The 16,088-nt window shown below is 38.4% G+C and overlaps 1 protein-coding gene across 3 annotated transcripts; it reads left to right on the top strand.

Moving 5' to 3' along the window:
* The first annotated feature begins 4,343 nt into the window (after positions 1 to 4,343).
* LOC125230714 lies at positions 4,344 to 10,676 on the top strand. Of its 3 annotated transcripts, XM_048135974.1 has the most exons (4): positions 4,344 to 4,766; positions 5,434 to 5,715; positions 5,791 to 6,026; positions 9,095 to 10,676. In XM_048135974.1, the coding sequence occupies exons 2-4, from the start codon at positions 5,439 to 5,441 to the stop codon at positions 9,947 to 9,949; spliced, it is 1,368 nt and encodes a 455-aa protein (XP_047991931.1). In that variant the 5' UTR covers positions 4,344 to 4,766; positions 5,434 to 5,438; the 3' UTR covers positions 9,950 to 10,676. The 3 variants fall into 3 exon arrangements, with proteins under 3 accessions (XP_047991931.1, XP_047991930.1, XP_047991932.1); XM_048135973.1 differs by having other exon boundaries at positions 4,351 to 4,766; positions 5,434 to 6,026; XM_048135975.1 differs by lacking the exons at positions 4,344 to 4,766; positions 5,434 to 5,715; positions 5,791 to 6,026 and adding an exon at positions 8,699 to 8,923.
* The last annotated feature ends 5,412 nt before the right edge of the window (positions 10,677 to 16,088 follow it).

Here is a 16,088-nt window from a genome sequence, read left to right as displayed (position 1 = left end):
ATAAAAGCTGGTGCTAAAAATGATTTTTTTTTGCAAAAAACTTATTTATTTTATTTATTTATCTTTTTCTTCTGGAATTATTTGTTATGTTTTCTCTGAAGGAGAATGATGTGACATATTATTGATGATGATGGTGATATCCTGTTATCCCTGTGTCCCTGACGAGGGACATAGGGCTCTTAGAAGGGATTTCCATTCTTCACGGTCCAGCGCGGCCTCCTCCAGCTCCGCCCAGCCGAGGCCAACTGATGCCGCCTCTTTTTCCACTGTGCTTCTCCAGGTGGTACGTGGGCGACCTTGCCCTCTTTTTCCGGAATTTTCCAGGTCAGCCCTTGCTTGGATAGGTGGTTGTTTGGCCATTTCCGCAAAAATATTCAAAAAATTTTTTTCTAAAATAGGTGAATTTAATGTTTTTCCTACTCAGAATCACGAGCCCTTTTCATCCTACTAGGCGGAAAAAAGCGTCCCAAATTTATTTTTTCCACTTCGTTACCATTCAAACATTCGTTTTTCAAACGCTCTGTACAGCGGTTACAAAATGGAAAGTATGCAAAATAATAGAAAATTTTAGGATCATTTTCTTGTCTCTTGTTTTGTCCTAGATCAAAAGGGCTCGTGATTATGAGTAGGAAAAACATAAAATCTACCTTATATTATTATTATTAGGAGCCTGTTGTGTCCCACTGCTGGGCAAAGGCCTCCCCCCTCTTTTTCCAATCTTCCCGATCTCGGGCAGTTTCGGGCCAGTTGTTAAGGAAGCAATCCAAGTCGTCCCGCCATCGCCGGCGGGGTCTGCCGGATCCTCGCGTTAGGCCGGGTTGCCACTCTGTGGCAATCTTAGCCCACAGCTCACTCGGCATGCGGCAGACGTGTCCAGCCCAGTCCCACTTGAGCTTGGCCGCTTTCCGAGCCACATCGACAATTTTTGTCTATAAATCTACCTACCTTAGAAAATATTTTTTGGTGATTGTTCTCGTAAAAATGCCCAATAGTATTTCTTATGACTTTATGACATAATTATTATTAGTAAAATAAAATAGTATAGTAATTATTAGTATAATATAATGTACTTATTTTAATGAATTTTCTATAGTTACACTCACAGACTATAAATTGTTGAACCATTTACATGATTTTAGAGACCACAATAATTTTGTTATTTCATATAAGCCAAGGACGTATAATTCAGGACAGACAAAGCCCATACAAAAAGGCGTACCCTTGAAATGTATCTGCCTTTTAGGCTTAAAACTAGATGGCGCTGTTTCGCAGCCTGGAAGTGGCCAAAATCATATTTTCCTCAAATATTTTTGCGTGGTATTAATTTTTTATAAGAACTAATGACATGCTTCTTTATTTTAATATCATGATATCACGTCAATACACATTTAAAAAAAAAAAATTGTGGTCATCATCAGTGTAGTTATAACAGTATTTTCAGTACAGATGGTGTTTTTTTTACGGACTAATGCGAGAAGTGGTTCATTATATGCCAGGTCGAAACTTCGGAGGCCCATCTGTACTGAAAAACGTCGTACGATACACGTGCGAAAAGGAAATTCGTAAGTAACTTCCTTTTTTACGCACTTGTATCGTAATGTACTATTAATAGGTGGTGCTAAAAAATCGAGGTACGATTCTTAGTATGAAGGTTGTAAATCCTATATAAATTATCCTTGGTTAAGCTATGAAATGTCCAGCTTAATGTCCGTGACCGTCCCTAGTCTGTTAATATTATTTCATGAATACTTTTGTATGCTGAATTGTATTTTCTTATTTAGCTCATGAATACTTTTGTATGCTGAATTGTATTTTCTTATTTAAATGAAGGAAAACATCGTGAGGAAACCGGACAATTCCAATAAGGTCTAGTTTACCCTGCGGGTTGGAAGGTCAGGTGGCAGTCGCTTTCGTAAAAACTAGTGCCTACGCCAAATCTTGATATTAGTTGTCAAAGCGGACCCCAGGCTCCCATGAGCCGTGCCAAATGTCGGGATAACGCAATGACTAATAGGTAATACTTTTGTTCACAGGCACCATTATGCTTACGCTCTTGGTATTTGTGAGCGCGCTTGCTGCAGCGCGCGCCGACTGTGACGCCTGCATCCAGGGGATTTGCCACTCTAAGAATATCCTCATCGAGGGGTTTCCCATTCGCAATCAACTCGCCATCGACCGGAGCAAAAACATACTCTATTTCGCAACCTACGATAATATCATAGCGTTTTTCCTTGATGAAGCCAAAATGCGAAATGTCCATAAAGGAAGCGTATCAGGTTTAGCCGTTGACCAAGATACCCAAGTTTTTTATTCAAGTCAATCTGATGGTAAAGTATACGCATATAAATACGAACAAGGCGACTACACCGAAAAAATATTTTATGATTTTAGTTCACTAAGACAATCTGCGAGACTTCGGTATGAAGACACTCTCTATTCAATCTTCATGGGTGGTAAATGTGCTTACTACGACAAAACTTCAAAAGAATTCTCTGGTTATGATAACTTAGAAAACTTCCATGTCACCGATATGGTCAATGTAAGAAATGCAACTCAATGGTTCTTTTCTTCTTCTAACAGACTATACAGGTTTAGCTGGGACAACAATGGCAAGAAGACCTGGGATCTCATATCTGACGAAAGACACATCCTGTCAATTGGTAAATACGGAGATGTATATTTTGGAAATGACTCGGAAAAAGTTATTTATATATTAGACAGAGAAACGAAGGAAATGAAAAAATATGGTGCTTATTGGAATGCTTCATTGGATGATTTTGTAATTGATAGTAAAGAGAACATCGTGTTTCTTGATCAAGATCATGCTGGATACGTGGCGCGTTGGGTGTCAACCGGCGTGGCATGCATAGAACCTCACGTTGTTAAGGACTTGTCACCCGGCAAGAGCTTTCTTCTCGAACTTGTCCAAGGAGGGAATGATGCATCAAATTTTACCTATGTTCCCACGGCCTTATCTTCAAAGGAGTTGTATGAGGTGATTGAGGTGTAGAGGCATTAGGTTATAAGTTATAAGTACTTACTCTTTAAAAATTTATAAAATATTTTTTCAGTAGGTACACATGGTGTTTTATTTCCGCAGTAGTTCGTAAAGTACAGCGGGGCAAATCTCAACTGAGGGGCAAATGTAACTGGTCTATTTTTTTCATGTTTTACAATTCATTATTAAGTAGAGTATCCACCGGTTATATATGGTAGGCGTATTCAGTGGATACATGTACCTCTAGAACTCAACATCATAGTGTAATAATGGAAAAAATTGATTTACATTGCTTGTCAGGTCGAAACTTCAAAGGGCCATATGTACTGAAAATCGTTGTACGATAGGTACACATGCGAAGAGGGAATTTGTAAGTCGTGTCGCTTTATCGCCTTCATTTCGAACATCCTCTTTTCCGCACTTGTGTCGCAATTGTAATGTATTAGTGAGGACACAGAATATATAAATAGTACAAGTGAGGATAGGATAGTGAGTACAACTCGCAGAATGAATGTCTGATTATGAATGTGGCCCTTATAAAATTATAATAAACTTCAGATTACACCTGCAGTACCAGAAAATGGAGATAAAATCTTATCTGATGAAATGAGATTTAAATTAGCAATGCAGCAGCAACGTAATTTACCAACAAAATTAGTGAAAGCAGCAAAAATGGGCTCTATTTAGAGGTTACATCATTGCCGAACTAAAATTAAGCTGGGCGGGACATGTTAACTATGCAGTTTGATGGCAGATGGGCTAAGTGCTTTTGCGTTATCTGATCCGATATCGGATGTAGGACCGATATCCCATATATTCAAGCCGCCATCTTTGATTTTTGCCTTTGAAAAACTTCCTACATCCGATATCGGATTGGATAGTGTGAAAACGCACTAAGGCTACGAGTAACTAAGGTGTACGAGTCGTACACCTTAGATGTGATTCTTGATGGTTGATTGTAGTCTTGATAGAAACACTGATTTTGATACACTTAAAAATTTATTGATAACCAAGGTATATTGAGCACCGCACGGGGGAGCTTGTGACTTGTTAGAAACTTGCATAGATTAAATATAAGAAGATCATACCATCCCATACATTAAAATGCGACCGCCTAAGAACGCGTATACACTACACCACACGACATAGATGGCGCCACAAAAAAATGCCTTGTTGCCATCGATTATTTGTAGATTGGCGTTAAGTGTCACTTTCGAGCCATAAATCTATGTCAAAAGTGACACTTAACGCCATCTACAAGTATAATCGAAAGCTACAAGACATTTTTTTTGTGGCGCCATCTGTGTGGTGTAGTGTATGCGCGTTCTTAGGCGGTCGCGTTTTAATGTATGGAATGGTATGATCTTATATTTCATCTATGAAACTTGCGTGCCTTTGTCGTTCTTTGAAGTGTTAAACGATTATAGGTAACATAAATAATTTAAAAGTGATTCTTTAACTTTTCATGATCTGATCGTTTCGATTTTTAATTTATATTTTTGGCTAATCAAACTAAAAGTAAATAACCGTAACAGAATTAAGTGACTACTAGTACTAGTATTCATAAACCAAAGCAATACGTAGAATGTGCATTAACTTCCAATGCTGATAACAAACATACACATATAATTCATCTGAAACATATCAATCGAATCATAAGGAAATGCGTCATAACATCACTAAAATTAAGTAACAATAACTACACACTGGCAAAAATAATCCAATGTAAAACCATTTAGAATAGTACCTATATGCTCGGCAACAACAGGTAAGAACGCTTTTGGTGATTTGGTGACATCATATTGTCTGGCAACAAAAAAGGGGAGGATATTATTTTACAATTATTTTTTATATTTAGAATTTATTATGTAATTTTTAATGATCATGATGAGAAAATAAACATAATTTTCATATGTAAGTAACAAATACAGTGTTATAATGAAGTAAAATCAAATGTATTAAAAAGTGGCGTAAGTATAGTCAACCAATTGGAACCCTAGGCCACTGTAGAACTATGTCATAGTGACGTTTATAAATAAGATTCTAATAAATTTCTTACTGCTTGTCATTTTGACATGGTTGTAGAGTGGTTCCAATTGGTTGACTGTGCCTATACAGGGTGAAATAAAAGGACCGTTCAATCTTTGCATAGCGACTTTTGAGGTCATAATGAACAACTTTTATTATGGGATCAATGCTGAAATCACGAAAAAAATTGGCTGTTCCATAGAAATTTAATGAATGGCATCATGGTGGTCGAAATGTTTGAAACAGCCATGCATTGGTCCCATAATAAATCTTGTCCATTAAGACCTGAAAAGTCACTGTGCAAAGTTTAAATGGTCCTTTATATTTCACCGTGTATGTTGCAGATAAACGTTTCTCTGATTTTCGGTAAATACATTTAGTTACATAGATATTGCTTTTGTTCACAGATATCATGATCATTTTCTTAGTATTTATGACGGTTCTCGCCACGGCTTACGCCGACTGTGACGCCTGCATCCAGGGGATCTGCCACTCCAAGAAGACCTTAATCGAGGGTTTCAATATAACTGGCCATCAACTGGCAATCGACCGCGCCAACAACATAGTCTATGTCCATATCAACTTTCAAACCATAGCGTTTTTTCTCGATGAAGCCAAAATGCGAAAAGTCGATTCAGAAAGAACAGTAGGTTTGGCCGTTGACCAAAACACCCAAATGTTGTATTCAGGTCGGTTCGTAGATTATAGTGCATTATACACGTACAAATATGAAGACGGCGGTTACACCAAACTAACACTTTTAGATATTGGTCGCCCGACACCACCTGCTAAGCTGCGACATGAAGCCAATACACTATACATTATCAACGCCGATGGCACAAGCGCTTTCTTAGACAGAACTTCAAATTCCATCACGGGTTACCATAACTTAGAAAACTTCCCTGTCACCGATATGGTCACTGTGATGAATGAAAGTGCATGGTTTTTTACTGCCGATAACCAACTTTACAGATATAACTGGGACGCCAATGGAAACAAGGTATATTATCTCGTCTCTGATAAGAAACACAATCTGTCCATGGGTAAATTCGGTGATGTATATTTTGTAGACGTTAATGAAAAAGTGATATATAAATTAGACAGAGAAATGAATATAATAAAGTATGGTGCTTATACAAATGCCTCAATAGAAGATTTCGTATTTGATAGAGAAGAGAATATTGTGTTTCTGGACTATGATGGATACGTGGCGCATTGGGTGCCAACCGAAAAGCCATGCACAGATTTTGACTTTAACTTTGATTTTTCAGTAACACAAAACAAACGTTTCCGCGTCGTGCTAGTACAAGGTCCTGGTTGAAATCATTCTTACAATTTTTTTAAAATACCTCTCCAGTCTGTAGTTTACAGAAATCGTTACTTTTCTACCAAGTTCGGTGCAGCATGGTAGAAATGAAGGAATTTATACACAAATTTTCTAGTTAGATGATCAATTAAGCACTAACATTGGTAGAAAATTTACGACATCTGTTTTTTTTTGTTTGTGTCTGTGTAGTAAGTAGGTATTAACCATCATTTAACAATGTATACCGGGTGGGCCCGGCAACCAAAGCAAAAAAAAAACTATAATTATACCTACCCCACAGACTTTTAAAATACAATTTCCTAAGAGGTATGTATTGCGAATTTTGTTAAGTCTAAATCGTGACAGACAATGTCAATGACAACCATAATAGTGTACCTACACTGATGCTTATATTTATTTTGTATGAGAATCTCATACAAAATAATGAGATAATCTCATAATGAGATATTAAAAATAAAAAGTCGCTGAAAAAATGTTGGCCACTTTAAGGTGTGTAAATGTGTAATAAGTAATAAATAGCCTATAGATATTTTCTTTGCATTTGTGACAGGGCCTACCCAGTATAATTTACGTTAACCTAATCTCCCCTTAAAATTAACGGAAATCAAAAGCAACACGTTGTATGTATACTAACTCATTAGCTGATGGAATACAGTCTGCATAATTACTTATTTTTTATAATTTTTTGTACATAACATGGGACAATTTTTTTATAAATGCACTTTTGTAATTACAATTTCAATGAGTAAGTTGGTTTTATAAAATAAATGACTATGAATATAACTATGCAATAAATATTTCACATTTTAATGTGTTTTAATGCTTACGTCGGCCTTAATTTTATCATCTAAAGAGGCTGCACTCTCCGCATATCATGGATATGTATCGTCGATTTTACGATACGGACTGACAATTTGGGGCAACTCAGTAGATATTCAGAGAGCATTCATTACGCAAAAAAAATGTATTAGAGCTGTATCAGGCGCTCAATATTTAGCCCACTGCAGGCAAATATTTAAAGAACTAAAAATTCTTGATTTTTAGTTCTTTAAATATTTGCCCTGCCCTGCTTATATATATATGAAGTTGTCACATTTGTGAGGAAACATCCAGATCTGTTTCCACTACATGATGTTATTCATAATAAGACTACTGGGAGGTATCCACATAAACTATACGTTCCTAGACATAGATTAAGCATATATAGTAAAAATGTATATATTATGGCAATCAAATTGTATAACAAGATTCCTAAAGACATTGCATCAATAACAGATTTAAATAACTTCCAGAGGAAAATGTTTGGTTGGTTACTAGACATGTGTTTTTATTCAGTTAACGAGTTCCTTAGTTATTAATAAATTGTAATATTTCTACGCCGATGTAGGCAGAATATGCCGCACCAATTGTAACTTGACCATCTCAGCTCTGTATGTACCATATTCTAAGAAATAAAGATTTCTATTTCTATTTCTATTAGATTTGCAGCAGTTGTGTGAAGTAATTTTTTTTACGTCGGTGGCAAACAGACCTATACGGTCCGCCTCTTGGTAGGAAGCGGTATTTATGGTAAAGATTATATTGTAAACATCCAATGAGCATAAAAAGTAAGGGCTTTCCCGTATTCAAATTTAGTTACTATGCGGACTACTGACATGTTTATTGAGATTTAGCCGACCAATCAAATTCGCAATGTACCAACCTCGGACCATATTCTGAGGTGGAAGTACTTGTGCTTAACATGTCAACAGGAAATATTTATTTTAATCACGATATTGTGCTTATTTAGAATCTACGTAAAGTATTGTCATGTGGTTTGGGCAAGGAATTTGTTAGTTATGTTAAAATAGTATTTATTTAATATGGTGATAATATCGAAGTTTCTCAAAATTAGAAATTTTCTTAGTCAATCCGATTGTACGGTCAGCCAAGAAAGTGGTTTACCACTTTTAGACTCTATTTTAAACACATAAGGTCGAAAAGTGGTAAAGCACTTTTTTGGCTGACTGTACGAGCAAGTATCAGGCGCTCAGCTTTTGCTAGCAGTCCCAATAGATGTCATCTCAGTACTAATTTAATGTCACATATTGAGACTTTGAATTAACTGTCAGTCCTAATAAATATCAGCCTGTCTTAAAATATATGGATAATTTTATTTGTTGTGACATGGGGATATGAAGACACATATTTTTCTCTGTATTTCAAGCTTGCCGTTGGTCACATATTGTAAATAACTAAATTGAAAAAGGAATAGGTAAACAAAATTGATAATTGCCGTAACGAAACTGATAAAGACAAGAGTAGGAAACTAGTCAATGTGTGAGTAGTAGTGTTGGACGGTTTCGTCTAAATAAATGAAATTAAGTTACTGTATATGAATCCCGAACAGCAAAGTTGAAATAAAATTGAAAACTTAAAACAAATATAGGCATAGTACGTAATATATTAATATATGGTTAAATGTGTGTTAAATGCTGCACTGTGGAGACCGAACTCTTCCGAAATGCCCATTGCCCATTTTAAGTTGTCTCCATGACCTTTCGTAGATGGTTGTGGTACGGAAACCGGACGTAAGTAGTTAAATGATAATATACCTACACAGAAAACATCCATGACTCAGGAACAAATATCTACGCTCACCATCCAAATAAATACATACCGGGATTTGAAACAGGATCTTAGTCTAATTTATATTCTTTGAGACCTACCCAGGGACTAAAAAGTCTTACTTTTGTTCACAGATGTTTATGCTGCTGGTATTTGCGACATCGCTCGCTGCGGCTCACGGCAACTGTGACGCCTGCATCCAGGAACTCTGCTACTCCAAGCACACTCTAATCGAGGGGTTCGCCATCACCGACCGCCAGCTCGCCATCGACCGCAACACCAACATACTCTATGTACATGTCGAAAAACAAACCATAGCATTCTTCCTCAATGAATCCAAAATACGCAGCATCGATACAGAAGACACAGCAGGTCTAGCCGTAGACCAAGATAACCAAGTCTTGTACTCCGGTCAGCTCAAAAATTATAGTATAATATACACGTACAAATACAAAGAGGGAGCCGGTTACATCAAAAGAAAGTTTTTGTATTACGGTCGACCTACATATCCTGTCAGACTTCGGTATGAAGACACGCTATACATGATCAACGCGGATGGTAGTTGTGCTTACTTCAACAAAACTGCAAGCTCCATCACTGGTTATGCTAACTTAGAAAACTTCGTTGTCACTGATATGGTCAGTGTCTTAAAGAATGAAACTCAATGGTATTATTCGTCTGAAGGCAAATTATACAATTTTAATAAGGCCAGCGACAGCTGGAAAACCTGGGATCTCATCTCTGATAAGAAACACGCTCTGTCAGTTGGGAAATTCGGTGACGTATATCTTGCAGATGATTCCGAAAAAGTTATTTATAAATTAGATAGGGAAACCAAGGCAAAGAAGAAATATGGTGCTTATATGAATGTTTCGTTGGAGGATTTTGTGTTTGATAGTGAAGAAAACATTGTGTATCTTGACCATAATGGATACGTGGCGCGTTGGGTATCAACCAATGAAGCTTGCAAAGAACCTCACATTAGCTAAATTGCGAAAAGACCTACGCACCGACTAAGGGCCTTCAATTCAGAAGAAATGGAAGAATAAGAACAGTAAACATTATAATAATTAGCAGGGGATACTAAACTGTACAGCAACTCGTATGGATGTGTAATTACATCGACGTTATAATCACTGTAAGCTGTCGAGCCGCTGATGGTGAATAAAACGCGTAAAACTACAGCTGTACAGTATATTATAATTATGTACACAACGCACAACAAAAAGCAAAGAATATATACAAATTTACACAAATATTTACAAAAAGTTGTGCAAAAGCTATACATTTGTTGCTTACCTACTGCCATGACAGAACAGGGCAAAAAAATATGTACAGAAACAAAAGACGCGCGCTGGCAGCGGCATCCGTACCGACCTGCATGTCAGAACGCACGCAGCACGGAGGTTGGTATCTAATTCCGTCGCCTACAATCACTTTACACAAACATAATTATTTTAGCACTATAAATGTGACATGGCTGCCAATAAAAACAAGCGAAAAACAGGAGATGGTTTTTCTCGGAGCAATGTATGACGAAATTAAACGATAATACCATGAAACATCAATAGAAACGCAACAATTTATGAAGGAACACTTGCTGATACGTTTTCCGGATATGCAATAAGGACCTAATTTAAGATTGTTTGCAAAATTAGTTTACAAGTTTATATGTAGAATCATCTGTTACAAGATAAATAGACTTTGTAAAATAAATGTTTTTTTATTGTTTTTGAACTTTACAATTTAATATAGAGGTGGATAAATACAACGACAGATATTACTTAAAAGATTTTAGAAAGAAATAGATTAATGATTGCTTGATAAATAATTAAATAAGTTAATAATATGTATTTAAATAAGAACACTTCATAAGTAAGTGGGTACGAAAAGTCAAAAATATCAATTTAACTATGAATAATGCGAATACCTAATGAGCTCTAAAACTTTTCCACGCCAACGAAAAAGCTCACAAAGAGCTTTAGAAGCAACTCAGCAAATACCTACAGCTTTTTGAGGTTTAGCTGCCGCTTTAATCCCGAAGTCGGCCATATTGTGAAGTGAATTCTAGTGCTTTTGAAGAAATACGTCGGGTTTTAGCTTTTGTTTTAATCATACGAAGCTTTTTTAATGTTTCTTGTATTTGTAAAAAGGTAGTAAGACTATTAGTTAAGTATGCATGTATTTGTATACAGTGGGTATTTTTTATTAAACTACGCTTTCATTACCTGCGCATAAAATAGCCCATAGGCTGAATCGCTGGTGGCCCAGCGTGCAGCGGTAAGAGCGTGCGACTTTCGATCCGGAGGTCGCGGGTTCGAACCCGGCTCGTACCAATGAGTTTTTCTGAACTTATGTGCGAAATGTCATTTGATATTTGCCAGTCGCTTTTCCGTGAAGGAAAACATCGTGAGGAAACCGGACTAATTCCAATAAGGCCTAGTTATCCTTCGGGTTGGAAGGTCAGGTAGCAGTCGCTTTCGTAAAACTAGTGTCTACGCCAAATCTTGGGATAAGTTGTCAAAGCGGACCCCAGGCCCCATGAGTCGTGGAAAATGCCGGGATAACGCAAGGAGGATGATGAAAACAGCCCTCAAAAACTCGCCAACCTCTATTATTAACCGCGGGCATTGTGTCAATTCTTAATGAGCTATCTCCGGCTAAGGCCCAGCCCCAATTATGATTTATTCGGATCTGCGTTGAAACTGTTTGGCTCGTATTCGGCCGGTAATGACTGTCTCATCACCTTGCTCGCGATTTGGCAGCAGTTTTTCGATTTTGAGGCCTGTATGACATAGACATAGACATAGACATTTTATTAATAATATTATAAATATTCCAGGGTGACAGTCTGAGTCCATTATGGTTCTGCCTAGCTCTGAATCCCCTCAGCACCCTGCTGAAGGATTCAGGGCTAGGTTGCCGGCTTCGGAGAGAGGGTGAAGTCATCTCTCACCTTCTATACATGGACGATCTCAAACTATTTGCACCGAACACCCAAGACCTGATGGTGCTATTGAAAACCACAGAAGTTTTCAGTACCGCCATCAGAATGGAGTTTGGTGTCGATAAGTGTGCGGTTACGCATGTACAGCGGGGGGAGGTTGTAAATTCAGAAAATTTACAACTTTCTGAGACGATGTCGTTCAGATCTATCTCTGAATCAGAAACCTATAAGTACCTTGGTATGTCACAGTCGTTGGGTATTGAGGATGTTGGCATTAGACGGTCGGTGAAGGAGCGCTTTTTCAGTCGGCTGACAAAAGTCCTTAACAGTCTTTTGTCAGGAGGCAACAAAGTGCGCGCCTTTAACGCCTGGGTAATGCCTCTACTCACATACTCCTTTGGCATACTAAGGTGGACACAGACTGAGCTGGACGCCCTGGATCGGAGGGTCCGGTCACTGCTTACCACACACCGTATGTTACACCCGCGCTCGTCTGTTATGAGATTGTACATCCCACGGAAGTGCGGAGGTCGAGGCTTCCTAAACGCCAAAAATCTCCACAACCGTGAGGTGTACAATCTCAGGAATTACTTCCTTAACAACGAGTGTGGGATGCATCGTGATGTGGTGGCAGTGGACGGAAACCTCACGCCGCTCTCCTTGGCGAAAGAGAACTGGCGCAAACCTGTGGTACTAAGTGCTGCGGACCGCAAGGCGGTATGGGAGAGCAAGCAGCTACACGGGCGGTTCTACAAGGCCCTCACGGGACCCGATGTAGACCTGCTCGCATCGGTGAACTGGTTACGATTCGGGGACCTCTTCGGAGAAACTGAGGGTTTTGCCTGTGCAATTGCGGACGAAGTTATGATGACGAACAACTACCGGAAATATATCCTGAAGGACGGCACGGTCGACATTTGTCGGGCATGCCGCCGTCCCGGAGAATCACTCAGGCATATCATTTCCGGTTGTTCTCATCTTGCTAACGGTGAGTACTTGCACAGGCATAATCTCGTAGCCCGGATCATTCACCAGCAGCTTGCTCTTCAATACGGCCTTGTGGACCGCGAAGTACCGTACTACAAGTACTTACCTGCGCCAGTTCTTGAAAATGGCCGTGCCACGCTCTATTGGGATCGATCTATTATCACTGACAGGACTATTGTAGCCAATAAGCCTGACATTGTGATAATAGATCGACCGCAACGCCGGGCCGTGCTCGTTGACATCACCATCCCCCATGATGAGAATCTCGTGAAAGCCGAGAAGGACAAGTCCAGTAAGTACCTAGACTTGGCTCACGAGATAACCACCATGTGGGATGTTGATTCAACGATCATTGTCCCGATAGTCGTTTCAGCGAACGGTCTCATAGCGAAGAGTCTCGACCAACATCTTAAGAGACTCTCGCTCGGTGGTTGGATCAAGGGTCAGATGCAGAAGGCGGTGATTTTGGACACAGCGCGGATAGTCCGACGGTTCCTCTCTCTGCAGCCCTAACCACCGGCAGCTTGGGCCCTGCCCCGCTGCTGGCGGCACCCTAGGTTAGGTTTTTTATAATATGTTTATATTTTTTTATTGTTTTGTAAGTCGTTTTGTATTTTACTTTTATATTCGTATTATAAATAGCCTAGCCTAAGATTTTAAAGAAATAAAGAGGAATTATAAATATTACACGTTCATCAATAAAATTATTTAACAGCAATTTAATTAAGATTATTACAATTTCAGTCTAGTTATAATTTCGAATATTTAATTGAAAGATGCATTCATTGATTATATTACATATGATATGTCATTTAGATTTGTATTTATGTAACAAAGTGTAAAAATAAACCAACATCGTGAGGAAAGCGGACTAATCCCAATAAAACCTAGCCTACGCCAAACCAAGCCACGCCAAATCTTGGGATTAGTTGCCAAAAAAGCGGACCCCAGGCTCCCATGAGCCGTGGAAATGCCGGGATAACGCAAGGATGAAGATGATGATGATGTAAAAATAAACCAATTATCTATTTTATATATATGGAGCCAGCCTATGTGCCCTTAAGAAAAAAGACGGAGGCATACGACCTATCGCTGTAGGCCTCACAATTAGGCGCATATGCTCGAAAATCTGTTGTAAATACATATATTCTAAATTAACAAAAAAAAATCAGCCACTGCAACTCGGTTTCGGCAGCAAAGGCGGCTGTGAAGCTGCAGTTCATGCTGCACGCGCCTTTGCTGGAAATGATGCTTGTCAGGTGTTGCTGAAGGTGGATGTGAAGAACGCTTTTAATTCTATAGATAGAGGGGTTCTTCTCACACAAGTTCAGGAAGCTACACCCATGATCTATAAATATCTGTGGCAGTGCTACCATCAGCCCTTGCACTTAGTATTCAAGTCCCATCGCTTATCATCTGCAGTCGGGTGCCAGCAGGGTGATCCTCTTGGACCAGCCATTTTCAGCCTCGCCATCCAACAGTTTCTATATTTTGACTAACATAGATTTCCTCAAAGTTCTAGTTTACCCTTCGGGTTGGAAGGTCAGATGGCAGTCGCTTTCGTAAAAACTAGTGCCTACGCCAAATCTTGGGATTAGTTGTCAAAGCGGACCCCAGGCTCCCATGAGCCGTGGCAAAAGCCGGGATAACGCAAGGAGGATGATGATGATAGATTTCCTCAAAGTAACGCCTGATTGATCAGGTACAACTTCTCAATATATTTTTGAATTAGGTACATTAAAGCGTTTAGGTGAACTATTGTTACTTATCACAAAGAAATAATTTAAATATTCAATTCAATTAAATTGAAGAAATTCACCGAAGCTCAATTAAATTCTATACTGGATTACAGTTCCACCGAGAAAACTTAAGCGTCTTCAAAGGTTTTTTGCTCCTCGTTCTTAGTGAGACATTTCCATTTCATTAGACTGAAATTATTTCCAGCTTACAATTTAATCATAGAAATATTGTTAATGGAGCCGTAATTAAAGTAACATACATACTTGCCTAACGTCCAGTTAAAATAAATCAAGTTATATATCATGTAGTACGAATAGTTTGTTATAAAGGGTGTTGTTGCCAAACATTAAATAAAAGTCATATACAAAGAAAAAGTGACCAAGGCCTCCAGTGTTCCGAGCTGAAATCGAACCAGCGAACTACTTAAACAATACAAGTTAAAATATTTTATATGAAAATAATTTAATTTGTTCTAGAGATGGGCCGAATACGGACTTTGCCGAATACGAATATTCGGCCGAACATTTGGTTCAGCTGTTACCGAACCGAACATTCGGCCGAATATTCGGTTCCACCATATTTTAAATCCTAGCTTAGAGTTAAAAAATTGGTTAATGGGTACATTGGGTACTAAGGCTGTTAATGTTCCTATAATTTAGTGCATAAGAAAATTTAGATTTTTGTTTCTTAAGCTATGTTATTTTTACTTTTTTACATAATTATTGTAGGTACTTATATTTAACGCATTTATAACCCCCTTTGGTCCTTTGAATCCTGAAATAGGATGTCATTTTCCCATGAATTACGAAACAACTTATACGCTATTTATTTACTTTGTTTATTCGGTAAATATTCGGCAATATAACCGAACTATTCGGCCGAATACGAACATTGAAAAACTTGCCGAATATGCCGAATACCAAATATTTACCGAATATTCGGCCCATCTCTAATTTGTTCTTAGAGTATTAATGGCAGCGCCATCTCTCTTCGCTAGCTTGTAATCACCTGAGTTGATTCAGCTAGGAGGTCGAACCATACTGTTCTACATCAGGGATGGCAGAGGGCGCCACGAGCCTTCGGGAATGTCATATACTTGGAAATTTTAACCCTTGCCTTCGTGTACATCGGGCCGAGTGGTTCAGGCATTCGCCCGGTAAGCGGAGTACGCTGGTTCGATTCCAGCTCGGAACACTGGAGGCCTTGGTCACTTTTTCTTTGTATATGACATTTATTTAATGTGTATAACATAATAGTAGTTTTACTACTTAAACAATTCAAGTTAAAATATTTTTTATGAAAATAATTTAAGGTGCACTAGGGTATTTCTGAATGATTTTTGCACTAGTTGATAAGGTGTATGTGTTTCCATGAACCAGTCAGTATAGCCACAGAATATATAATAGTACAAGTACAGAAGGCCCACTGCTTTGATGTTCACGACATGCCGCCTT

Source organism: Leguminivora glycinivorella, chromosome 10 (assembly GCF_023078275.1).
Source record: "Leguminivora glycinivorella isolate SPB_JAAS2020 chromosome 10, LegGlyc_1.1, whole genome shotgun sequence".
Taxonomy (NCBI): domain Eukaryota; kingdom Metazoa; phylum Arthropoda; class Insecta; order Lepidoptera; family Tortricidae; genus Leguminivora; species Leguminivora glycinivorella.
This window is presented reverse-complemented; position numbering and strand designations above follow the sequence as displayed.

What these genes read in the sequence shown, in the direction of transcription:
- LOC125230714 (XM_048135973.1), top strand. Translation starts at nt 5,439, where the DNA reads ATGATCATTTTCTTAGTATTTATGACGGTTCTCGCCACGGCTTACGCC. An exon ending in GGGACGCCAATGGAAACAAG is followed by an intron (nt 6,027 to 9,094) that starts GTATATTATCTC and finishes TTTTGTTCACAG; the next exon opens with ATGTTTATGCTGCTGGTATT.